Genomic DNA, 26,770 nt, shown 5'->3' with positions numbered 1-26,770 from the left:
CTGATCTTGTCTATCATGTCTCTAGACATCAGGTCTATCTCGATCGCTTCCAGCATACAATACAGTCTGGTTTTTTTTTGGTTATTCTGGATGAGGTGTTTCCCTGGCTGAAACACAGACATGCACTTCTCCTATTTTGCTTGGCTGATGATTTCTCATCTGATAGAAATACAATGTATTTTAAGGGGAAATCAACAGTGATCTACAACTGTAGCCAGTCAAATAGCTTGAAGTATATTTACATAAAAATTTGAACATATTTTATTCTTTCTATTGAAATATAACTTGATAGAATTGAATTTATAAACAGTACCCAGGTTTTGTTATATCACTAGTTTAAAAACCCCTTCCAAAAATCATAAGCAAAATCTTGCTCAGTCATACTGTTCTAAATCTGCATTAATCTCAAGAAAGGTGAGTTAACACAGTGAGATGCATCTGTTTTAAATTTCTGCAAGCTATGAGCTTACATATTTGTTAGTGCATTTATCTGATTCTGTCCAATTGGTTATATCTCCTAGTGTGGTGTTATGTAGAAATGTGATACCACCATATACAAAGAAAAATAAAGATACAAATAGATATTTGATACACAGAATACTTATCATGTACCTCTTTTTTCTTTCCTTACAGCTACAAGCATTGGCCATGACAGCATACAATGCATACTACTGAGTAAAAGGGGACGGGAATGGTTTTGCATCTCAAAGGCAAGTGCTATGTCATGGCTTGCATCCATACAGGAGATGTTTCCTTGTGCTGAAAAGCTTGATTGCTGAAATCAAACTTGGAAGAGGTCCTCGACCCATGCTTACCCACAATTGTACTGAGGCTCTGTCCTTGAGTTGGTGCTAGCTGGACTAACCCAAAATCACACCAGGAACCATGCTCATGACTTAACGGTAGGATGACCACCTGCTAGTTCTCAGGCCTGTGCCCAGGTCCTGGCCAGTTTACCGCTACGGACACAGCCTAAGGCTTGGTCCAATCCCACTACATCAACAAAGTCAATGTGGCCTCTCCAGTGAGAGTTAGACTTGGCCTTAGGCACATAATTTTATTAACATTCAGAAAATTACAACATAAGCAAAAATAACCCCAAAGAAAAACAAAAAAATAGAATCTTGAAAATGAAACATATGCTTGCAGATTCAGTGCAAAAGCAAACTGAAGCAGAAGTTGCTAATATGGTTTTAGTACTTTGTGAAGGTGCCAGCTGGATGGATGATAATTTTTCTACCCCTGCAGGGCATCAAAGCTTTTATAAAATCATTCTTTTCACACATATTAGCACTTAGCTTATTAAAACAGATGATACTTTTTTCTGTAAAGCTGCCTGGGAGTGTCTGGAAATATAAAATCTGAGAGGTAAGTCTCATTTTGACCACCCAGTTTAACAAACAACAAACACTGACATGACATACCATGGCTGAGAGTCTATGTTATGGGACCTTCTGTGACTGCCACAACTGTAGTGTCACAGTAAAGGCTGTGAATTGCTGTTATGAAAACATTTGCTGTAACTTGCATAATTAAATGAAACTGCCAGCAAAGCTTTCTAAAATACTTAGGAGATGACACACAAATAAATACATTTCAAAGTCTGTATTATGTTCCAGAATTTGTTTTGTAATAAATTGCATTGCACAGTGCCAGAGATGACTTCTTTCCCTGTTCAAATTCCTACATAATTATAAGTGACTGAAATCATTGTCATGTCAATTGATCCAAGTTTATAATAAAATAACTTTTATTTTAGACATATTTTACATGTGTAGTGCTTTGAATTTATACAGAAGGTACAATTTCAGCTGCCTACAGCTTCTCCTTCAGACAACTCAGGAAGGGACATACTTGACATAAATTAGTGGTCAGAACTTGAATGAGCAGAAATATGCCCAAGAGTGCTGCTAGTGCCCTTACAGGAGAGCCTCGTATGAGGAAAATTTTGGGCGAGTAGGTGATCATTTCTAACAAAAAGAGGAGGAATCAGGGCAAAGGAATGAGTGGAGGGAGGCTGTGGAAGCCAGTACCAAGCTGACGGAAATTACTGCGAAGATACAGGCTGGCTAGCAACGTGTGGGCCTCGAGGATGAGGAAGGGGATTACTCTGAACTTGCAGAAGCGGGATTAGAATTTTGAAAAGGTGTTTGACACTTCAATAAATGTTTGGTCAACTTTAAGAAATTCTAAGTCTTAAACAAAAAATCCATAAAACAAAATTCTGAAAGTCATTCCATGGCAGTACCAGTCAAACCTGTAGATGTACCTGGCATAACTGGCCTCTTTCTGTATATGATATGTACGAGTTCTTTATTTAGGGAAATTAGGTCTGCAATGGAGTCCACAAACCACACCAATCCAATTCTCTCCATTAACACATTCAAAATCAAAAGATGGAATACAATTGGACTACTCACAGTGGAAAAATGACTATTTCAAATAATAATCTTCTACCAATTTTATTTATGCCTTCTAGCACTTAAAAGTGCCATGCAGAAAACGTTTAAAGAAAGGCCACCCTTGACAGGTGAAGATGGTAAATAAAAAGCAAAAGAAAAAATGATCAACAGGAAAGAACACTTGAATGGCTTGTTGAATACCATCAAAATGCAGCTTATCCCTTCTGAGGTAGCAGTGATACCAGCAAGCTTTGCAAGGGCAGTTACTTACATCAAATAACTTCTCTATGTACATTTCCTCATTGACCTTTTCTCGAAGTATATCCTGGTTTTGTCGAACAAACATAATGTAGGTATCTGCTAGATCCATCCCTGGTTTCTGTGGAGACATAAAGTAAGGGAAGAAAGTAGTGGGAAGAGAGTGGCAAAGAAAGAGACCACTCAACAACTAGACTTATAATAAGTTAAATGTAATGAAAACTGAGATTATGTTACAATGTTCACACATGTATAAACTGTATTTACCAAATCTGCTGTGAAATCTGGGTTAGTTACCAAGCTCAGGAGGGTTCGCTATTAATAAAGTTCTCAGAGTTCTAATTTACGTGTGCTTTGAGTCACAAATCTACATTGCCATAAGTAATGGAATGAAGTTTTGGCTCTGGTAATGGCAATGGCCAACCTGGACATTTTCCCCTTTTTTGTTAGTGAGGCTCTCATAGCTACTCCACCCTCAAGGTCCAGATCCTGCTATCACATTCAGAAAATGGTTAAAAAAAGCATTCAGATCCTTTTGCATTGCCTCAGATTTGCTTCCAATGTACAGCTGAATTTTGCGTTTGAGGTTAGCTTCTACTAATTCTGATTCAAACTAAGTTCAAGCATTTCCCCAAGAGCAACAGCATAAGAAGGTTGGTACGAGAGTAGACCTGTACCCTTATTTTTCTGGAACTGTTGCACTGGCACAATCAGCTCAGAGGATGACTAGTGAAGGAGCAAGGGCTGAAATGTTTCCTTTCCTGTACCGATCTATGTTCTGTATGAACAGCAGAGTAGGCATAATTTTCATACCATGCTCCCAAAGGTGGGACAGGCTAGGATATGTTGTGTGTATGTGATACTATGTCAGACCAGCCAGAGTGGTTGCTGAAACCGCTCTCTCCTGCCCAGCTGGGACTTCTGGACCTCTGTAGCCACACAGTGTTGTTCCACACTAAAGCCCCTGACAGCCTGCAGCATCCCCTTTCCTGGCAGCGTATGCAGAGCTGGTCAGGAGCTCACCTTTCTCTAACAGGAACCATGAATGAACATAAGCACTTTGGAAAGTCTTCTGTAAATGCCCTCTGTGTGAGCAAGTTTGTAAAAGCATTACTTGCTCCCAAATAATAGTTTTTAAAGTTCACGGCATGCAAAAGAAGGCTAAGTTTTATAATACTTTACAGTAAGTCTTAGCACAAAGCTATTTATAAAGGGTTCAGATTTGGTTAAGACTGACTCTGTACAGAATAATTAACAGCTCTAGGGAAGGAGGATGAAAGCAGCTACACAGTCCCTGAATTCCCAGGCATAAGTTATCTCTAATTCTCAGAAGCTGTTATCGTCTGAAAACAGCATACGTACAAAGCTGTACGTGCAAAATATTTAGCATATTTTAAAGGTCTGTATGCATAAACATTCTCATATAGTTAAAATATTTACATACAATTTTATATTAAGGCTTCCTTTCTAGTCTGCAAGTGGATAACTTTGAATTTTTGTCCTTCCTTATTATCTCGTATGTAATATATTATCATGTATATAAACAGGTCTGAGCACAAGAGGGAAGGAAAGGTGCAACATGCCCAAACTAATACCTGTCCAGGAATTGCCACTGCAATAATAGGATGAGAGTATTCTCCCCTCAAAACTGCAGTGAACGAAACCTTCTGGATCATGACCTTCACCTCCTGTTTTCTGAATCTACCATGGACACATGGAAAGGAATATGATCCAAAATAAGATGATTTTCTTTTTCATTTATACATGTGCATCAATGGCAGTTTCATTTCTTGAAAGTACCAGTTACATGTGGAATGACGGCCTGGTTTAACACTCCTAGCATCTCCAAAACTCACACTGAAAAACTGAAATGTCTCCTGCACATTTAGATTAGTCATTCCAGACACAATGAAAGCTCATTTCAAAAACTTATCACATACATACATGCCTACATGAAACTCTTAAGAGGACAGCAGGACCATTTATATATATTTACATCTGAGTTACACACCTTGATCCTAAACATAGAAATAAAAATGTAAGATTACAATACATAAAAGAGTTTTCTGTTGGAAAACCTGGTTTACGGAAATCAATAGATTTCATTCATAAAAATGTGCCTTCTTCATTAAAATGTGAAGAGAAATGTTTTTAAATTAAACTAAATCAGCAAGTGATTTAGGAGATTTAAAACAGAAAGCTTAGTATATTCCCTTGGTATACTCATTTGTGATGGTAGAAAACAATACAACCAGCGTCGAAACCTTAAGTACTTTTTAAAACTTGACAGGCAATTTATAGGAACTGGATGAGTTTTAACTTGGAGACATAATGGGAAAACATTTTGAAATCTTGGGGGGTGGGTGAAGGAGATAATCTAACAAATGAAAGGCTGATTATAGCTCTTGGAGATACATATTAAACATAAAAATGAATCTTCCACTGAATGCTAAAACTTAATGGTTCTCCAATTCATGTATTTTTTTCTTTTACAAAGTTCAATAAAAAATGTTCATCTTGCAGACAGCCAAAGCTAGAAAAATAACATTTCCCATCAGCATCAACTCTCCCCTTATCTTTGAGATGTTTACCTAGTCTTGAAGCTCTGACATATGGGAATTTCACACCTAGTGAATATATTTTCATGTAGCTTGTGGCACAGGAGTGTAATCATTAAAAGAATATACACAAGTAAGAGTAACTGCAACAGCTGGTGACATTTACCAATTAGAATTACAGTTCTTTAAAACACTTCATCCTTCTTTAATGTGTGCAGGATAATTATCTTTGAAATTGCTGTGGAAAAAAAAATTAATTTTCCTTTTAAACAGTGTCTGCCTACAGTAGAAATATGTCTGGCTAAGGAAGTTATCAATACTCCAACAGTATGACTCCCTGTTTTAAAAACTCACCCAAATCACTGCAAGCTAACCATCTCTGCTCACGGTGAGCAAAACACACATTAAACATTGAATGAACTTCATTATCTCTCCATATTGCATGCATTGAATTTATTAGTTTTCTCTAAACACGTGAAAGAAGAAAAGAAAGCTATTGTAAGCATCAGAACAGGTTTAGTGCTACATATTTCATGTTTTAACTTTTTTTTTTTTAAAATAGGGATTCTGTATTAGATGGGAGCCTCCGATTACATGATCTTATCATTCCTCACTACTTCAGATTATTAAATTTCAGAAAAATCCCAGGCTAACATGGAATAGAAAAACCCCAATTAAGCAACTGGATGTACCTTTAAAGACAAAATAATAGAAACTGAGACATATTTTAAATAACTGTCACAGGGGGCATTTAATGACTAACATCAGACAGACTTAAGCAACTCAGTTTCCACTTCTATACCCAAAATAAAAAATTCTGCTCCTCTGAATCTCTGGCAGAATATCTGCTGAAGTTAATGGGAGAGAGTTATTTGCACATCTTTGGGTGAAGAATTTAACCTGGTATATTTATCTAGATAAGTATAAAAAAAGGTATTCTGTCTGAAAACTTCCCCAGGTAAAAAAGTGTTTTTATATGATAGATAAAAAGTTATTGTAGGTTTGTTTTATTCAGAACAGCAGACAAGATGTTTTGCCTATCTGAAAATGAAAGAGAACCAAACAAAGAGATGAATGGAGAAACTGGAAACACAAAGACATCAAATAAAATACCAGGAAATGAAGAGTTGTAAATAGGGTTACTTTGTCGCTGGTTACACAAGTAACTGAATACACTGGCGAGTGAATGAGTTTAAACAAGGGTGTAGGCTTCAGCACATTCTTTTTTAGGGTTAATCACTAGTTAACCTGGCAAGATGAACATGCTGTTTGGGGGGGAAAAAAAAAATCCTTGTTAATTATATACTGCAAGTGCTCTTACTTCCTGCTGCTGCACCTAATCCCACAGGTGCAGGTTGTCTCTTTTCCTATTCACTGGTAGGTGGGTCCAGATCGCCAGGCACTTTTTCATAGCAACAAATTCAGCTAAAGAGGAAACAGCTTAACTTTCCCCCTTTAAACAGGAAAACACTATCATGGTGTCTATTTAACAAGGAGGCAAATTTTAAAACACATTATTGCAGTTTCCAAGACGATGCAGAAGCTGTATTACAACTGGCACACATTGCTCCCACTGGCAAAATTTGCCTGAGGCACCCAGTCAAAAGTAATGCTGCATTGCCTTGATTTCCAGGCATTCAAATACTTCGCTGCTGAAAGGCTTGCAACAAGCTTAATACTGCCACTAATATTAGGCTTTCTCTACAGGAGAGATACACCTAATATCAAAAGAGAGATACAAACTTTTGCAATGCAACAGTTTGTCACAAATCTCAATAAAACCCACGTACATTTGTAAATACTTGAATTATGTTTATTCTCACTTCAGCATTTGTCACAGAACATTTCTTAGCATCAGGGAGTATTAAACAAACTTGTATTCTTGGTATTACCAAGAAAAAAATCTAGTTTTGCCTAGTTGCTATCCTGTCAAAGCATTCATTTTTCAAAGGAGAGAACAGATGTTAGAGACTAACTATATAATAACAAACTTCATCCCGTTTTGTGTTTGCTTTCCTCTCCACCCCCTTCCCCTCCCCTGCATCCTGGAGGGAGACATTTTAACTGCAGCGTGGATATAACAATGAAATGAAAAGGAGTGATGAGCTGGAGGGGGCTATTGTGAGAAACACAGGAGCTCCTTATTCAGTGTCCACCACCAAATGAAAAAGCACGCTGGAAAGTTTCACTGCCTGAAATTTCTCCGCTTAATACTGCAAGGCTCATCACTTGGGCTTTGGAATGACAGAATCAAAATATCATTAAAATATTTTTGGAATAGAAACTCCTTGTACTCATGACAAGATCCTTGACCTCTTCATTTCTTACAAATCAGAATACCTAAGTCAGGAGGAAGATGCATTATTTGTATCATCAGTCAATTATAAAGGTAACATTTTATTCTCACATGGTTATGAAAAATAATAAAATGAAAAAACACAACGCATTTTCCCTGCCTCTAATACATCTTCTTGTAGATGAAAAAGCAACCTTGGTAAAGGCTAAATGTATGTATTTTGAGAACTGTCATGCAGAACTTAAGCTGTGATTCTGCAAGCATTTACGCAAACACTTTTTCATATATGGGTAATTTCATTGCATTCATGGGGCAACACAGGCATGCAAATGTGATCCAGGATCTCGACTCTGTAGTGCAAAAGGTCTTCAAAATGCTACAGTTAATATGACAAAATCAGGTATTAAAATATGCTTTTTTCCCCAAAATAACTATGTTATTTTAACTTTCCTACTGATTAGCAGCCATCCTTCTGATCTCCATTTAAGAGGTATCTCAAAACCACTGCCGACTTAAAACAGATGATGCAGGGCTTCCCCTCCGATTCTGCAGTAGTTTGTTTTTAGGGATCTGAAAACAGAAGGGCCAGTTCCCAGGTTGGGGTATACAGAGGAGGAGGAGGAAGAGGAAGGCAGGAGAAGCCCTGAGCATGAGGATAATGACTGTTCTGTGCTCTTGATTTTTAAACAGAGGTCTCCAAGTAAATCCTGCTTAAAAATGAATGGCACAGTATGGCCACACCTGAATAAACACTGATTTCCCAGAAAAAGTCATTTGCTTCTTAAAACCAGCTAAATGAGGCCACGCAATACAAGTGTGATATTTGGAAATGGAGGTATCTGGAAGGTCCCCATGTGTATCTGCCTGGTAGGAGGGAGAGTTCCTACTTTGGCCTCTACAGGACCCCATAAGTCAAATGCTGGCACATGTGTGAGGCCCCTTTTCATACCTTTGATCCCCGCATAAAGGCAAGAGCGGAGCGAGAGGCCTGGCATTGTGCGAGCTGTGCACTGCTGTCAGCCCTGGGTCCTTCAAATGGCCTCTCTGCACTTGGTATGACAGGTGGCCTACATGAAGTGAGGGAGGATTAGGTTCCTTCTGTGCCCTCTACATGACTGGCATAGATTACTGGCTCCTACAAAGGGATTTAAACATACCTTTCCGAACAAAAAGCAGTATATAAATATGCATGTAACTGGATGCTCAATTTGTATGAGTAATTGCTCTGGTTATATTTGTAAATGAGGCAAACGTGTGTAGAAATGACCAGCTAGAGACACAATTATTTGTGTGCAAAACTGACTTACATGATGAGAAACTGAACACAATGAAGTTATCTACATGATTGAGGAATAATAATCATTTGAGAATAACAATATACTTTTTTCCCCCTTAATTCGACTGCATTCTTTCCCTATTCTCATTAATTAACTGGCTTTGTGAACAGAACATTAAAAGAAAAGAAAACAATTAGACACGTTGTACTCCTACATCTCCTAAGGATTGCTTGGGCTTTAAGAGAAACTAACAACGAGCTATAGCAGATTTGGGCGAGTCGTTTTTTAAAAAAACTGTAACCCAAATCAGCTCCTGCATTCCCAAGCATCAAAATATAGCATTAACAAGAGAACAAATTGCATCCTTGATGTACTACTTATATTTGTAATGTTTGTGTTATTTTCCTCCAAACATTTGTTTTTTTTCACATGCACAGCAGCCACAATTTCTTTCATTTCAGAGCACAGCATACTGTGACAATTACCAACAAAAAGAGCATAATAGCAACTACATTTTTTCATTATTATTTTTAGGAAATCATAAGCTGCCTTTGTTGTTACTCTTCTCAGTCTGGATTATTTTGCACTGTTCCTAGTATTTCTGTTGGTGTTTCAACTACCAAAACATATGCAGTGTCCATACAGCCCTATACGCAATGGCTGGGGAAAGCAATGAGAGCAACTTGTGACTGTGTATGTCCCGCTTCATAACGGGCATTCTGAAAATGGAGGCTTATGTTGAATGTTTTCTTTAACAGGTTAAAAAAAAAGATTAAACTTTTTTTGGATGGAGTTATTCATAATTCTCTGGCAAGATTAATGAATGGAAGGGTAGATAGCAACATTTTTATAAACATATCTGCCAAATGAACTGCAAGTCTGTGTCTACATTTCCCACCCTGGCCCTGAGAAGTTGAGGGATGTCTTCTGGTGAGCATGCAACTCCATGCCCAACTATTTAATATCTAAATCCCCTCTCAATATTAATAGAATTAACCTTTTCCTCAAAATGACCAAGAATCATCCAAGAATGTCCTCCTTCTTCTGGAATCCTTTATTATTTCTATTTTTATTTAACTTTTAACTTTTTTATCCCCTTTACCTCTCATCCTCTCTCTAAAACATTCTGCTCAGATTCATTTTCTTCTACCATCTCTTTTGTCTAGTTAGTTTCTTCTTATTTCACTATAAACCAGCATATTTTTCCCTCTTTGCCAAATACTGAGCCTGGTAATCAAACACTCTTGAATTCACACACTCAAAAAAACCCCAAAGGCCTTTTGCCCCCACAACCTCATTCTCTCCCAGATCCACCAAGCGATCAATAGCTCTGTTTCAGGGACCCCAAGGACAGCGCTAAGGTGACCCAGTGAGATCCTTAAACGGAGGTGGGGCACAGGGGCAGAATGCAGTCATCTAATGAAGTGTAATTTTGCACATATTTGCAACTATATCAAAAGAAAGGGCCTACTGTGGTCACCTTTAAGTCCCATCCATATATGCAGCTATATGGTAAGGAGGGACAAGAAGAGATTTTAAACCGTATCAGTTCAAAATACAGCCACACGAGGCATTTAATTAGCCCCAGTGCAAGCTTGCTAGGTTACCCTCACAGGACCAAGAGCTCAGCATAAATTCCTCACCCTGTGCCACCCGCCTCTCCACTTCTCACTTCAGTTGTGAGCCCAGGAGATGACCTTGTAACGTGATGACTTACAGCCTCCCTTTGCAGCTGGAATTTGTAACTTCCACAAGCAGTGATTTTAGACCCTATTCAGACTGGATGCTCGCTGTCAGTTGTGACAGTAACGGCTCTTCTTGGCCTCAACTGCATCTTCACAAAAAGGGGAAGAATGTGAAAAAGCAAAACCAAACCCCAGCCTATCAAACTTCTTCAACCCAGGAAAAACGTCCTCCAGAATTTGGAAAATGTTTGCTCGGTCAGAACCACAGCCTCCCTGAAGTACAGTTTACACCTGTGGTTTACAACTGTAGTACTATAGTCCAGTTCACATCTTGGGCTGTGGGAATGGTATGTGGGATAGCTGAAAAGCAAGGGGGCTGTAAAAATGCAAGGATCCTGATCGCCTGTCTATAATCTGGTTGTCTCTTCAGGCCAAGGAACACCACTCAGTGAACGTGACAAGGGCAATGGGGCTCCAGCAACTACCTCCCCGCTCTGCCTTCCCCTCTCTCTGGAGCAGTGCATCCCTGTGTGACCTGACTCACAATATTCCCCTGAGCTTGTGGCCAAGGTATTTTTCGGTCTCATCTTTATCATTAACTTCAACGTCAACATACCCAGACCAATGGTAAAAGACTTTGATATCTTGTTCTCATACATATTCTATGTAATTTGGAGTTTCTCATGTTACCTGAAAGAAGTCAATGAATTTCGAGTTTGTTCAGTAATTTTTTCTTTAGGCTTTTCAGTCTTAAGTACCTCACCAAGGACCTTTTGGGGCAGCTCCACAGCACAATATATTAACAAGAGATATTCTACATTAACTGGATTTGATATGAGATCATTCCTTTGAATGAAAGATTGGGCCTACTTCTTTTTTCTTTTTATGAAACACAAGAGCATTTATACAATTCAACAAAAAGTCCACACATAACCAAATAAGAAAAAAATTCTGAAAACATCATCCAAATAGAAATGTTACAAATTGTTATCTTATTAATAGAGCAAATATAAAGGTAGCAAAATAACAATTCCAGAAATAGATATTTTCCCTTTTATTTTGTATGCATGGGTTTAAAAAAAAAAAAATCTAAGCTTGCAAGTATTGTGTTTTTAAGTATAGAACTGCTGAAAAGATTTCTGGCACCATACAGTCTATCATGTCTGGCGTTCTCCTGTATTTGTAATTTTATTTCTTGTAAGATCAGTAGCATAATAATTTTAATCATTTTTTGCTATGCTTGGAAAATAAGATTGTTTTGGAATCACATTAAAAAGGGATGAGAACACAGACTTGTGAGAGAACAAAGGATATTTATTGACAGTGATAATGACAATATTTGATAACTTCTTCCACGCTTTTTTAAAGAAAAGATATTCTACTATGATACTCTAATAAAATAGTCTAATAGCTGAATTTTGCTTTTATGTATAAAAGAGCTCCAACAGCTGCCCTTTCTAGTTTTTAGTTATACCACACAAACATTGCATAAGCAATGGAAAATCAAATAGAGATTTAGCAAGGAAGGGATTAAATAAGGAAGATTGGGTCCTGAAGTAAGAAATCAATGAATAATGGATATTCAAGTTTGATGCTTTTACTTGTTGCGTATCCTGTACATTTGAACAATTTAGCCAAATGATGGAAAGACCCCTACAAAAGAGTATCTAAGTTACAATCCTCACTCTTCCACAACTGAAAAAGTGCATTGAGAATAACCTTTCTAAGCTTTGCTTTGAGAGTTACTTGTTGCCTGAGGGAAATGAAATGCCCTCTGAGGGTTGTAGTGGCTGTTTAAATAGTCTGTGTAAAGCTATAATGAATCTCTGTAGGAAAGCAAAATGTCAACAATAAAAAACGTGAGCTAACAAAACCCCTATTTTTTGAATTATTATGAACACTAGAAAAAATAAATTAAAAGGTCTGTACTTACGGGAACGTCAACATATTTTGCAGCTGCTTTCACCTTTAGAAAATTAAAAATAAAACAATACACGGTAAGTGCTTATTACTACAGAGTGTGCACAATTTCAGAATTACGTACAGAAAGAAGAACAGAACCACTGTGAATCCAAACACTTACAGTGAATGAAACTAATGATGAGAAGAAAGTGCCTTCATCGTATCTCGACAGTTTAGAAAGCACACCTTCTAATACTGAAACAACCTGGAGGAAAAGCACAGAGAAAAATCAAAATGCATAATATGAAAAGCAAATATTTTGAATGAGAACGTGAGTTTTTCCTCCTCAGATTTTTATTGTTCAGCAGGGCAATGCAAACTGTAAATTTGATCCCCTTCTCCATCTCACGAAGTGCTGAAGTCAAGGACAGCATTCTTTTCTCAGCTTCACCTATCGATTGAACTGATGGAAATCATTGTTGAACCACTGCAGAAATTAAAACCCAACCCAAAAATTCTCCTGATGTGGGCCTGCTACCTGACAGCCCTTGGCTGCCTCTAGAACGCGTGGTTAAATATAGGAGTGCGTGTACCCAGCATGTATTGTGGGTAGAAAACATACAGTATTTTCCAGGACCACAGTTTCTAAGATCACAGCTGCAAAGACGATGGAGTACAATTGTTAAAGATGGCGATCGCAATATCATGTTCCTCTTATCTTTGCTATTGAATAGAAACCCAGCTCTGACTTCACCCAACAGTGCAATAGCACTAGAGTTTTCTGTCAGCTCATCTTCAGCAATGGCATGTGCTGTTGAATTGCTACTACACGGCCAAGAAGGGGCAAGAAAACGTAGGCCCCAAATCTCTGGTATGGTGTAGTTCCTCTCCCCCATACTTTCACGTGCAATTCTCTGAGTAGCATGACTCCTCAGCAAGTGGCATGAAAAGGCGTTTTTGCCAAAATTTATTTCTGACCAAAAAAAATTTTATTAATTGCATTAATTATAGCCTTAATGTTTAAACTCCTCCAAATTAGCCTTAAAGCAAACAAACCCCCTTCTCATGTCCCTCTGTGATGTTATGTTGCTCAAGTCATTCATGGTATATAACAAAACATCTGTCAGCCGTTGTATTCATGTGCATTTATTTTACACATATGAATTGCTTTCCAGTTTATATAAAGATTGTTTTAAAAGTCATCCCTTGCTCCCAACAGAGTCATTCCCACAGCCACGAGTATCATTTTATGAGTGTGAGGACAGAACAAAATTCCATCTGGCATGCTGTTAATGGGCACTGTAACAGTGTCACAACAGTGTCACCTCCAGAGGAACTGAGATCATCACTTTACAATAAGCCCTGCTCTTAACAGTTCAAGGAGCAGGAGCAAGTGCAAACTTACATTTGTCATTTATCAATCTAACCTGTCATATTTACAGTGATTAATTAAGACACCAGTATGTAGGTGCCGATCAAGGAATAAAACCACATCACGAGAGACAGTAGCAGTTGTTTCTGCACCCCATGCACAGTCTAATTACAGTCCCTTTATTAGACCAAATACCAGCTTTCTGCTTTGCCGTTGCATGCCTGTGAGATGCTGCCATTCATACTTTAACTCATTTTATCTGACTGGCAAGGATTCTTTCTGCAGAAGGGTGTTCAATCTTCCTGTGCAAAGATCCGCTATGGAAGGGGCTGATCTCACAAACAACATGGTGTCCACAGTGCCAACAAATGGTTCCAATACGAGTGGGACACAAAAGAACAGAGTGCAAAACATTGCAGTGTCAAGGATGTCCATTTAAACGGAAGGCTTAGTTATGAAGCTGGAAAATTGTTTTCTGAGATCTCAGTGTACAGACATGTGACACTCTAACAGCATTTCTGTGTATACCTCACATTCTCTGAATTGGTTACCCTGAGACACACTGTGCTTTGTTTCACTGTTTTGTGCAATTCCTGTGATTTCTTAAATGCTTTGGCTTGGTAAGTATTGCATACAAAATGCACAGTATAGTCTTCACCAAATAAAGCCTCACTGAAGTGGAAGAACTCTTAATTCATTGACAACTTGCAGCTAAAACCAATTTTTGAAACACTTATTCCACTGGAACACAAAAGAAGTAATACAGAGGCAAAGGCTAAAAAATAATGAAAATATATTACACGAAAAAAAAGAACACACATGGATATTATGCACATTGACGTGCATTTTTCCGGACCAAAACCGAGAGTGAAACATCAGCCTTCCTCTGTACCCTCAGAGGCTTTCTGCCTTGAAACAGAAGCAATCAGGATGTCATTGGCATTTCACATCTCAAGTGAGGAGACACTGGTTAAGCTTCTAATGATCAGCCAGTGACACAGAATATTTGCTTCCTGTTCCGAGACTTCAACCTCTGGCAATAGCGTATGTGATACCGAATAATGCAAATCCCTCTGTATTGATGGCAGCTGGCTCTAGAATTTCTTGTACATACATACAGGAGGAATATGACTATTTTCTTGCTTCTTCTATAAGATCAGGTATTAAGAAAATTAATGAAAAGGTTTAACTCTTAATAGCATGATTTGCTCTGATGAAATTCCCCTTTCTTCCTCTTCACTAACACTAAACCCATAAACTGACAGGTCAGTTTGGAGTGATGACAGGTGGCATGTAAAACTCAAAACTGTGGAGTTGAACTGTTTGTAGTTACGTTTACATCAAAACTTCACTTTAGAGAAAAAAATGTATGTGCTTTTTACACGTTTACCAGTAAGTGGACACATTTTGCTTAAACTTCTACAATGATTCTGCAAAAACCTTCCTTCTCAACTCCTCTGCAAGCATGGTGGGTGTCAATCCGAAAGGAGACTCCTGCTCCCCCCACCCTGTGCCAGCAAGCTGTAACGAGTGAAAATGAAGGCATGATGAAAATATGACCACAGTCTCACTTTTTTCCCACTAACTCACAAATTGTAAATGTACAGCTTATTTCTTCTGCTTTGAAAATCAGATATTTCTGGGCAGTTTACAATGCACAGAGAACAAAATGTCTTATAAAATCTTTCTGTTCTGTCATTATTTGCTGTGTCCTTCAAACTATTAGGGACTGAAAGCTTTTGTTTTATATCAAGCACTTAAGACTTTTTCTGGAGTAGAGGTGCTACAGTAACATAAGACATTGTATAAGTTTTCTTCACTTATTCTCCAAGTACCTATATCATGTCAAAACATATTTTCTTTTTAAATATAAAAAAACTGCAAAGTCAATTTCAAGAAATAGCAACTCACAAAATATTTTTAAACTAAATGGTTTGTGGAGCAAAATCTCATTAAAAAGTTATACTGATACTCTGGGTGTTGTCCATCTTGAAATACAAAATTTAAATACTACTTTGTGATAGGAAGAAAGTTTTCATGTGAAAAATTAAACAAAAAATAAAACATGCTATTACTTAAGATAATACCGACATAATCAAGTCCTACCAGCTCTACTAGCTGCTAGCAGTTCTTATCTATAACGGAAACACAGAAGAGAAACTTACCCAATTAGCAAGTTGCACAGAAATTGTCTACCTAATGGGTTATAAAATTTAATTTTGCAAATTCAATATCATTTGGATGACTATTATTTACAAATCATGTTGCTGCCCCCCCCAGTCTCATTGTGTACAGAAAAACTGTGTGATATATAAAGACATTTCAGAAGTTCAATAATTAGGGATGCATTGTTCTGCTTTATTATAAATTAAAATCTAAATTGTTTTACCTTTGAAACAAGAAGTGAAATAATTTCTTTAACGGTTTCTTCAATCAAGTCATCTATTTTTGAATGGTATTGTTGCTGTATTTCAAAAGATAAAGAAGCATTAGCATGTATATGAACACACACTTTTGTCATAAGTCATAAATGGTACAAATCTGATAGCCCTGCCAGATCAGATTTACTTAAAATTATCATTTTGAACCTCAGAAGAACAAACCCTTGAAAACGATCCACCCAATCAACACTTTCTTACATTCTGTGTTGAAAATTTTCCCATGTACACTGTTGAGTTAAGCAGCTAATGGGGTTATTATTTAGATGAATTGAGTTCTTATTCTTATTCAGGCGAAGGAATGTGAAGGATACTTTTTGTCTTCTCCTATATAATTAAGGTGGCCATGTATTTTTTTTCTAAAGGGTTGGTTTAGCTGGAGAAGCAAAAAGACTAGAATAAGATTTAATTAATACAGCATTTCATGTCTGACAACTCTCATTCATAAGTTATTTTAAATGTCCTCTAGAAATAAAATGAGCGCCAATTGTTCATCCTAAAAGAGCCTTTCTGTTAGCACAGTGAGCTGCAGTTTATACAGATCTTACAATATGCTCAAGCAAGGGCAAAATTAAAATTTCATCAACAAAGCAGAATAGATGGTAACAAATTAATAGGCCATAAAAGGCATAATAAAACAGACTTCATTCTCCATAGCCTTTTTCTTTTGCTTTTTCATAAAGAAGGTGCCTTTAAGTAAATGCTTTTAAAATAAATCTGAAAGACTTTTTAGATAATACTACAGAGTTCCCTCCTGAAATTAACAGGAACTAGGGATCCCATTCTGTCAAGGAGGCACATCAATTTAAACAGTAATTCTTCCTTTAGAAACATTTATCTGACAGCAAAGATTGCCCCCAATAGCCACTTCACAGAAAATGTGACTTGTAAAGACTAACCCTATCTTCATAGTTCAAGGCTACTTGGAACAGCTAACAGCATAATGCTCGTAGTAAAAGTACTGAGGTCAGTACAAACACTAGCCCAACTTAGCAGCTGCCAGCTGAATAGTTTTCAGAGCTGTAAGTTTTTAAAGGCTATTTTTCATCTGTCTCAGAGTTGCAATACAAACCAAAACATTAAATCTGACCTTCGTAATATATTTAGGAATGATTTTCTAAACAGCGCACCTACTGAACTTGCATTTAAATTAAGACAGAATAAAACTATATGAGACGTGTTTGCCCACACATATATCTGTTCTAGGTACCAAGCGTGTTAATTTTTGGTTTTAATTTCTTTTAAAGTTTAAAAACCCTTGGAAAATGTGAATACACGTCCCAAACAAACATCAACAGACATCTCGGAAGAGTGAAAGAATGTATTAGAAATACATCAAAGAACTTTCCATGGTTCCAGATATACTTTATTCTAATCATATTAATTTCTTGACCAATATAATATTCTCTTGATCTGCTAAGGATTTAGATCACCCCAAACTGTCTGACATCTGTTGCTTACATTTGGTTTCTTACTCTCTGAAAAGAATAAATCACGTTCCCATAGATGCATGTCAAAACTATACATATGTCTATGATAACAGTTGGCCTTCCCATACAGTGTCTGCAACTTTACCTCCACAGCACATTAAATTAATGGATCTATGTATAGTTCCTAGATTTTTGCTTTTTTCTTTTCTTGTTTTTTTTAATCACCACAAGGCAAATATAATTTTGTAGGAATGGAATATAATCAGTAAGTAACTTCACTGTGTGACCAAGAAAAACAAGTACTAAATCAAATTATTCAAAAATCATAACAAGCTTCCAAAATCATGACATTTATTTAAAATAATTTGGTTGTTTTTTTTTTTTTTTAACCTGAATTTAATTTCCTTTTTTCCAAGATTTATCTTGCAACCTATGAGATCATAAATTCTTTTAACCCACTCCTCCCCAGTGCCAACTTTCACCAAAACGGCCACCCCCGACAAAACAAAACTCCAGATCCTTTCGGAAGATGATCTGACTCCAGGAGACAGGCTTTAGGAACATGGAAATTTTGTGGAATTAATGATAAAATTGTATGAGCTGACAAGGTTGTATGCATGATCCTGAAATCAGCACTTGTAGGAATCCAGGTTTTCTGCTTCTGCCAAGCTTGTTCGGTGAGAGCAGACAAATCCTCACTCCTTTTCCAAACACGTTTATGGCTAGTTGTGCCTTTACATTCCTCTGCTGGCTGATGTGATCACAGTCCACATGGAGTCTGAATCTAGACAAGTCAGCTCCCACAGCTAAATTTTTTGAATACGCGTTGTGGAGTCTTTCAGCATCATCCCCAAGCTTCTGAAGGGGGCTCTGCCTTTCCAGCTGCCCTAGAGTAACTCCCAGTAAAATATGAAATACAGCTGCAGCTGTAGGAGCTACGTGGGAGAAAACTATGCTTAATGGCAAAGTGTGTCAGGAGATGTAACCAAACAGGACTGTCTTTTGAGGACAATCTGGCTGGTCTTCCAAATGTGGCCCTCTGCTCTATTAGCATTTGGAAGGAGATGAAGTATTTTAGTGCCTTTTGACACCTGGGCTTTTGGGGAACAGAGTTTGTTCCTAAATCCTGTGGTGATGACCTGAGAACTGTAACTTGCTCAATTCTACAATATATTCAATTTTCTTTTCTATTCTACCTCACCGTGACCCAATATTGGAGGTGGCTTTTTTTAACTACTTGGGTATTTTGGTTTTGTTTAAAACATTTTCAAGCTAGCTTTCCTTTGTTTGTTTTAAGGTTGGATGGTTGTGAAAATAAATTGCATATGATCATCTGAACGGAAACTGCTACTGCCATCATGTAACATTACAATATTACATACATTATTAAATTGTCTCTGCACTTTTACTATCAAATAGGTTATAATCTTCTACTACTTATGCAGCTGAATGAGTCTCTTCCTTGAATTGTATGAATCAAAATAGCTTCAGAAACAAAGTTCATCAAATTAAAGCCCACTTTTCCCTAAATTTTTCTACAGATACACATAGCACTGTATGTGGCACATTCCACTGAAAGGGCACATCACTCATTTTTTCCCAAATTGAAAAGTGCGTCTCTCTTCTTTTTTAAGTATGATAGGGTGCTTGGAGGCTGGAATTCTGAAACAACTAAAATAGCTTTGTACATGTTCCACTATGAAGCACTCAATGGTACAGACCAATGGCATTTACTCTGTTCATGCTACCCAGTTACACAAAATAACAAATAAGCTGTGGCTCAGATCTAAGGTCCTGCTTGGATCTAACAATTTGTCAACCTAAGTGGCCCCAGAAATATTTTCTATTTGATTCTTGCCTCCAGCAATATTTCCACTGTGATTTTTATCTATCATACTCAAAAAGGTGAATGTTGCCAGAATACTGCAGCATCTAGATCATAAAGTTATAAGTTAATAGGTTTTAAACTATTTATCACAAATAACAAAGGCCAAAAAATCTCTGGATTGAATGTTGTGTGTCAGACAACGTTTACCTTACTGCTGCTATTCATTTGACTTGGAATCCATGGACTGTAAAGAGTAGCACCTCTTGGCTTCTGGTTCAGGAAAGAAGGAAGTGGGATACTGCTCACCGTACAACTACCCAAGATTACATTCACTGAAACTCAGAAGCCGGGCAGGCAACTGTTTGAGAAATAGCAGCCACCGATATGTTACTTAGCTGTCTTGCTGTCTTCCATGAATTGCCATTCTGGTTGTCCAGGAAGCAGGCTGCAGGCACCAACAGATAGTCTGAGATAAGGCGATTCTCCCCGGGATCTGGTTCTCAAACCCTCCTAAGGCAACTGCCAACCAATGCAGAAGGCATCCAGCCAGCTGAGCTCTCTTTAAACACAACATAATGATCATCCATATAGCCACATTATGCTGTGCTTCTCTTAGGCTTTAAGATGATATCCAGAAGGCAAGGAGGGGAGCCCTCCTGAATGGCCGACTTAGCGACTCTTTATGAAAGTGGACTTAACTGGAAGACATTTAGGAGAATGGTGAGCAGCGCATGAAGTAACATAGGAAAACCAGGGGACTCAATGAAATTTAAACTCTAAACTCAAGGTGCTGATTGCTAACCATGACCAGAATGTCCTAATTACATGTTAAGCAAGAATTCCCTCCTACCTGCCAACACAGGGTGAAGACTTCCACATCTGACTCTACTTGAACAAGATACACAACTGCTTATAGCTCCACATAGGGAATGAAAAGAGCATGATGTATTCAAGGAAATGTTTGAGTCTAACCATCTAATTAAATGGCACTTTCCATTACTTGCAGAATAAGTTCTAGAAACTGTCAGATAGATATTCAGTGTTGAGTTTTCGGTGAACAAACAGCATTTTTAAAAAACTTTAAGTCAGGCGTTATGGAATGCTTTTCTTGATTGGAATAAAGGACCATGTCTGAGACTGAAATGAAGACGAAAGAGGACAAAGGAAAGAAAGGTAATATGGAAAAAGTTTCAAGACCAAATGGCTAAATAGGAGTAATTGGAAATGCCAGAGCTTCTATAGAGGAGTCAGAGATGTTATGAGATGCTCTCCTGCCTGCTTTGACAGATGGGCAGATTCCAGAAGTATCTCACCCAACAAATCTTGAAGCATTTCAAACAACTATGGTATCAGCTACAAGCAGCTGAAAACCCATTTTTTTCTTCATCTTCCAAAAAAGCCTTGGGAATGGAAGAAACTGATTGACAATAATCCAAAGTTTATGAGAAAGAAGAAAATTTCCACGTTATCTGATAATTCTGATATGTGAAGAATCTGAGATTCCTTTGGTTTATTAGATGAATTGGCATGAAGATTAATTTGGGGACTTTGACAGAAGTATGTATTTCATCACAGGTACGCTAAACTGTCAAACTCTTGCACTGAAAAGAAGAACTGGAAGCATTTGGGGTCGTGGTCAGACCTCCTAGGGAACAAGGGTCATATTTCTGTTTTGGCATTGTGAAGAGTGTATGATGGGGCTTGAAAATCTAGAGAATGGGAAGATTTCAGACGATAATCTGGTGAGGGTCTGCAGTCCAAAAGGTAACTGCAAATGCTGAACTGAGGGGACTGGCTGACAATGCAGGAGGCATCGTCCAGAGCAAGTGAGAGGAATGGTGTGACTGTGGAGAATGAGGTCATACCATCTGTCTGCAGGTCTTTATGGAGGTACTGGTATTGTCTGTCCCCAAAGAAGGGTATGCATGTGTGTATTTGCAGGTTACTGCTTGGACAGCAAGTAAAAGATGAAATGGCAGCACCAGCCTAAGACAAAGAGTTGCTAGTTGTGGTTTACTTCTCATGAGCGTGAAACAAGTTGTTTGCTGTTCTTTTGCTTCACTGAGAGCTGAGAGTGCAAAATTTTGTGACCTGGTAAGACGGGACACTGGCTCTGAAAATCAAAAGAGTGAAGAAGTCATCTGGTACCACCTTAAGAGGATGAACAAGGAAAGAAGAACTGAGAAGCTGATGATGAGTCTGTAGCAAGGTCAGGCTGTAAAGGAATTTCAAGGGCTAGGCTAACAAATTAACAAGAAAAGCAATATTACCATTTAAAATAAAAAGTGGCTGTTAATAACCAAAGAAAAAACGTAGGTTAAAAAGCAATGAAAAAACACTTACCCATTGACTAGCAAACTGGTTCATGTCATGGAAAACCAAAAGGAAAAATAAAGATGACAGGGTAGAACAGGAAAATGATGAATGTCTCATTGAATTGGGAAAAAAAAAAGACAATTACATCGAATACGCCAACTTAAAAAGATGAGTCAATAAAATGAAAAGTGCAAAAATCAACAGAAACAATATGACCAAATAATGTAAATGTGAAACTGCCCAAAGCAGACATACTTTTGCGTTGCCAAATTCTGATAAATGTTTTTAACCTCTCTCCAAAACCAAATCAAAGAAAATTACACTGCTAATGCATTAGCACAGCAAGAACAGTTTTAATTTTATGCTGGTAATCTCACCAGTCTACGTAGTATTCTCTTGTCACTTCAGAGATTATTCCTGCCAAGAGTGACAGCGTGGGAAGGACAGTAGTCAGTGAAGTCTAACTATCCTTCAAAAGCACATCAGTGCTCCATTGTGGAGTATCTACAGTCCTGGCAGCAGACTACTGTCAAAATGGTCCCTGTCCTTGGATACCAAATAAAAAATCCCATTAAATTACCTGATTATTTCTTTCCTCTATTTTCAGCATGTATACAGGCATGAATACTGGGTATATGAGCCATTTAAAAATAAACCTTACTTGTTTAAAACTTGGCTGCAAAGGACAATGTGTTGGCTTTATTTTACTATTACAAAAGAGTCCTGAAGTGGGCTGTTTCTCCGCTGCAACCCAAGAGAAATTCCCGGAGGGGCTGTGAGTCAAGAAATCCTCTGAATGTTCAACAGACTCACAGGTCAAAGCAAATAAATTACAGAAGCACTCTATGTCTTCTCTGGTGGAAGATGAGGGGTTGTGTCTTGCATGATGCTTCTAGGGAGCAGTCTATGCATGCTCCTGTACACACAGAGCTATGTGACACATTTCAGCTAGTTTGAAATGAATCTACTAAGGACTGTCTGCAGTGTGAGATGTTTCAGATTAACTGAACATAGGAATTAAACATACAAAATTCCACTTACCTCTTGCCCCCCATCCAGTATGCAGAGTTTAGCCGTCTGTTTTTTGGCATCAACCAAGACATTAAACATTGTACACAGAGAAGGAGGGATGCGCAAGTCTGTTGATTTGTTTGTCTTTTGCAGCTTGAGTTCAAATGCAATTCTTGTTCTGTTTATTAAAACACAATTCATAATATGAGTCTCTCTGATAATTCTGCACAACCAGTGTACAAATGTATAAACCTTACTAAACATGTTGGCTTAACAATGTGCATGTACGTGGGAACATCTTATAAATAAAATTCTGTAAGTGCAGAATATCCACCTGTTCAATAAACAACTTCATGGATGGTAATCTCAAGGTTCTGCACTGCTTCAGCTAATTCAGTTGAATAATAGAAGTATTATCTTCTTGCCTCCTAGATAACAATACGCTTCCTTGTATGATGACTAAGAACGATTTAAAGCAATGAAAATACCCCACATTTTCCAGTGCTTCTATGCTAAAATGCAGTTTATCATACCAAATACTTGCTTCTAAGAAATATAATTTAAAAAATCCTCTTCTGGCTTTGATGCATAATACAAAAAGCCCTACTTTTTCTCACACCGGTGTAAATCAGGAGCAATGTCACTGAAATAAATTATAATAGTTCAGCACACGTAAACATAAAAGTAATGTTTTATTTCCACCCTTATTTTTAAATGTGGGTACCAGAAACTGACACAATATTTTAAGAAGATAGGAACAGAAGCATCCTATTTCCATTTTAAAAAGTCTTATAGATCATATTACAATATGAGTTCCATCATTCTATTCTCGCTACTGTCTAATACAATCCATCCTATGGATATAATTTACTTTCTTTGTTACCTGATGTACGGTATCTTTGGCCACACTAAAACATACTTAGTGTCTTAACACTAGTACGTTAATGTATTAACTCTAAAATACTAACATATTTTATGTATTGGTGCTAGGATCATTCTCTAATATTAATTAAACCTTCATTTATTGCCACCAGAATCTTCTCATTCTTTACAAAAGCAAGCAGCAAAGATGTCAGCATTGGTATCACAGACCAAAAAACAATTCATAAGGAATTCTTTTTGTAATGCCGCTGTGTTAATAATTCTGTTCTCAGCTTCTGGTTGTGATCCTGGCCATGAGCCATTTTCAACCTATTTTGTGTGTGCCATTAAAAATCCACAGTCAAATCTGTATGGCGCAAAGTTTTAGATAATGACAATATATGGCATTAGATTTATTGCCTAGGAGAAATCCAAGTATTTATATTAACACAATTGCCTTTCCCACATTAATCTGTAATAATCTTTAAAAAAGACAAAAGATTAATTGGAAAAGATTAATGTTTCAAAAATTATTTTAACTAGTACTAATTATAGACATCTTTGTATTTTAGTCCTGTTGATAGGAGTCCCAGTGTAAAGACTTTTTTCCCAGGCTTGAAGTTAATATAATCAATATATTACTGCATCTCAATGCTACTCCTTTTATGGTTTTTAAGTAGGATTGCACTGACAGTTTTCCTGTTCTTTGAGATTTCACCATTTTTCTAAGATTTGTTAGATATTAGTAGTTGACTGAGCTTCTACGCCAAATTCTTTACAACAGATGGATGTAAGCTTACATGACTTTCATTTGAGTAGATGTTGTCTCATATCTTCCTTTGCTACAGAGCTTAAACTTGTATTCCATTCACTATATCACCCCCCTTCCAAAATCAAATAGAAATGTTTGTGAAATGCTTCTGTCTTTTTTACCATGATTTCATCACTGTAGCTCTAGCAATAGGCCCATATACTAAGCCTGAGGTTCTCCTTCTTCCTACTTTGTTTAACAGAAAATAATAAAATACTATGTTAGAATAGAATCATGGAATAGAATCATAGAATTGTTTAGGTTGGAAAAGACCCTTAAGATCATAGAGTCCAACCGTTAACCTAGCACTGCCAAGTCCACCACTAAACCATGTCCCTAAGCACCACGTCTACCCGTCTTTTAAATACCTCCAGGGATGGAGACTCAACCACTTCCCTGGGCAGCCTGTTCCAGTGCCTGACTACCCTTTTGGTGAAGAAGTTTTTCCTAACACCTAACCTGAACTTCCCCTGGCGCAGGTTGAGGCCGTTTCCTCTTGTCCTATCATTTGTTACTTGGGAGAAGAGACTGAACTCCACCTCGCTACAACCTCCTTTCAGGTAGTTGTAGAGAGCAATAACATCTCCCCTCAGCCTCCTCTTCTCCAGGCTAAACAACCCCAGCTCCCTCAGCCGTTCCTCCTAAGACTTGTGCTCTAGACCCTTCACCAGCTTTGTTGCCCTCCTCTGGACACGCTCCAGCACCTCAATGTCCTTCTTGGAGTGAGGGGCCCAAAACTGAACCCAGTACTCGAGGTGTGGCCTCACCAGTGCTGAGTACAGGGGCACTATCACCTCCCTGGTCCTGCTGGCCACACTATTCCTGATACAAGCCAGGATGCCATTGGCCTTCTTGGCCACCTGAGCACACTGCTGGCTCATGTTCAGGCGGCTGTCGACTAACACCCCCAGGTCCTTTTCCTCCAGGCAGCTCTCCAGCCACTCCTCCTCAAGCTTGTAGCATTGCATGGGGTTGTTGTGACCCAAGTGCAGGACCCAGCTCTTGGTCTTGTTGAACTTCATGCAGTTGGCCTCGGCCCATTGATCCAGCCTGTCCAGGTCCCTCTGTAGGGCCTTCCTGCCCTCCAGCAGATCAACACTCCTGGCCACCTTGGTGTCGTCTGCAAACATGTTATCAGATTTAACCTTACTGGATGTTAAAGGTTCTCTGTTTCTTTAGCCTTTCTTATCAATGTTGCATATTTTCTGATTGACGCTATTAAATTGTCTACAAACTTTCTTTATTTTTTCCCCATTCTTCTATTTATTTTTTAAAAAAATCAGTATTTTTATGTGTCCAGACTAAGCTTTCTCTATATGTGGGATCATGGCTTCTGAAGCACCTAACAGGAGATCCCTGTAAATTTTCTAGACATACAGATATTTCTTCTAAACTCTGTGACATTTATTGAAAATTATGGCAGAGATCTTTTTAGATCACCTATGCTTAATTTAAAAGACTATACCCATAACTATAAGATACAGCTCAAGAAAAACACAACACTATGTTTTTTATAATTTCCAGAAGCTTAGCAATGTAAAACTTAGTTTCAGTTGGATGACTTACAGAAAGCCTTCTTTTGCTTATTGTGTAAATGCAGAAATGCTGTGTACTCTTTAGTTTTTAATATATTTCTTAGAGACAGTACTCTAAAATAATGACAAATTAAGTAGTATTACTAACTCAACATGAAGAATAATATAGTAATGGAGAAGGGAAATGTACAAAAAGAAAAAGGATTTCTTCTAGCAGAATTCTGAGATTTGTTAGTATTTGCCACAGACATGGAATAGGAAAGAGATTTGGTTCATTCACTTCCAAGGGTCTATTCGCAACACATGTAGAAATTCTCCTTGGTATTTCCTAGATGTTGCCCAATTGCTGATTGCCAGATGCTGGGAAATACAGACAAGTCATGATCTCTTTAGAGTTGCCCTGATTCCTATGACAGGATTTTGGTACCGATGTACCTCTGTGAGCCAGTATGGCTGTTTCTATGTTAATTTTCAAATCTCTCCCAATTTTTAATTGATCATTTCAACTGTACCTTTTAACGCAGGCTTCTATCATGTCAGTGGCCATGAGTTTAAGTCTCTGCTCTAAATGGTGGGCAAATTCTGGTTCTGGCCAGTGAAGATCAAAGACAAACATCTGCAGAGCATCCAGTTTCCAGAAAAGATCTTCCGATGTAGCTGAGCCATTGCTGTAAGAAACAAAACAAAACAAAGTCCCCAAGAAACAGAAGATAAATGTATCAATGTCTATCCCAGTTGCCACAGAATTATCTAAGGTAATAAGATTTCTTTATCACACCTCCTTCACTTC

At 37.8% G+C, this 26,770-nt stretch overlaps 1 protein-coding gene across 13 annotated transcripts in view; it reads right to left on the bottom strand.

Annotated features, from left to right (window-relative positions):
* Positions 1–26,770, bottom strand: part of CADPS2 (calcium dependent secretion activator 2) — a 324,205-nt gene that overhangs the window by 21,197 nt on the left and 276,238 nt on the right. For 8 of the 13 annotated variants that reach the window (XR_015706229.1, XM_087764100.1, XM_087764105.1 and 5 more), the window contains 7 exons: positions 26,493–26,648; positions 22,804–22,951; positions 21,790–21,804; positions 16,140–16,214; positions 12,560–12,643; positions 12,410–12,442; positions 2,674–2,781 (listed from right to left, as the gene is read on the bottom strand). Coding sequence is in view for 12 of the 13 variants with exons in the window: in XM_087764100.1 (XP_087620226.1) it covers positions 2,674–2,781; positions 12,410–12,442; positions 12,560–12,643; positions 16,140–16,214; positions 21,790–21,804; positions 22,804–22,951; positions 26,493–26,648 (619 nt within the window). In the remaining variant the exon portion in view is untranslated. Of the gene's footprint in view, positions 1–2,673; positions 2,782–12,409; positions 12,443–12,559; positions 12,644–16,139; positions 16,215–21,789; positions 21,875–22,803; positions 22,952–26,492; positions 26,649–26,770 lie in introns of those variants that run through there. The other 5 variants (XM_087764101.1, XM_087764106.1, XM_087764112.1 and 2 more) reach the window with 2 other exon arrangements.

This window comes from Nipponia nippon, unplaced genomic scaffold, assembly GCF_047370975.1.
Source record: "Nipponia nippon isolate SJK-2023a ecotype South Korea unplaced genomic scaffold, ASM4737097v1 scaffold_3, whole genome shotgun sequence".
NCBI classification, from domain to species: domain Eukaryota; kingdom Metazoa; phylum Chordata; class Aves; order Pelecaniformes; family Threskiornithidae; genus Nipponia; species Nipponia nippon.
The sequence above is the reverse complement of the archived record's forward strand: the minus strand, read 5'-3'. Positions and strand labels throughout refer to the sequence as shown.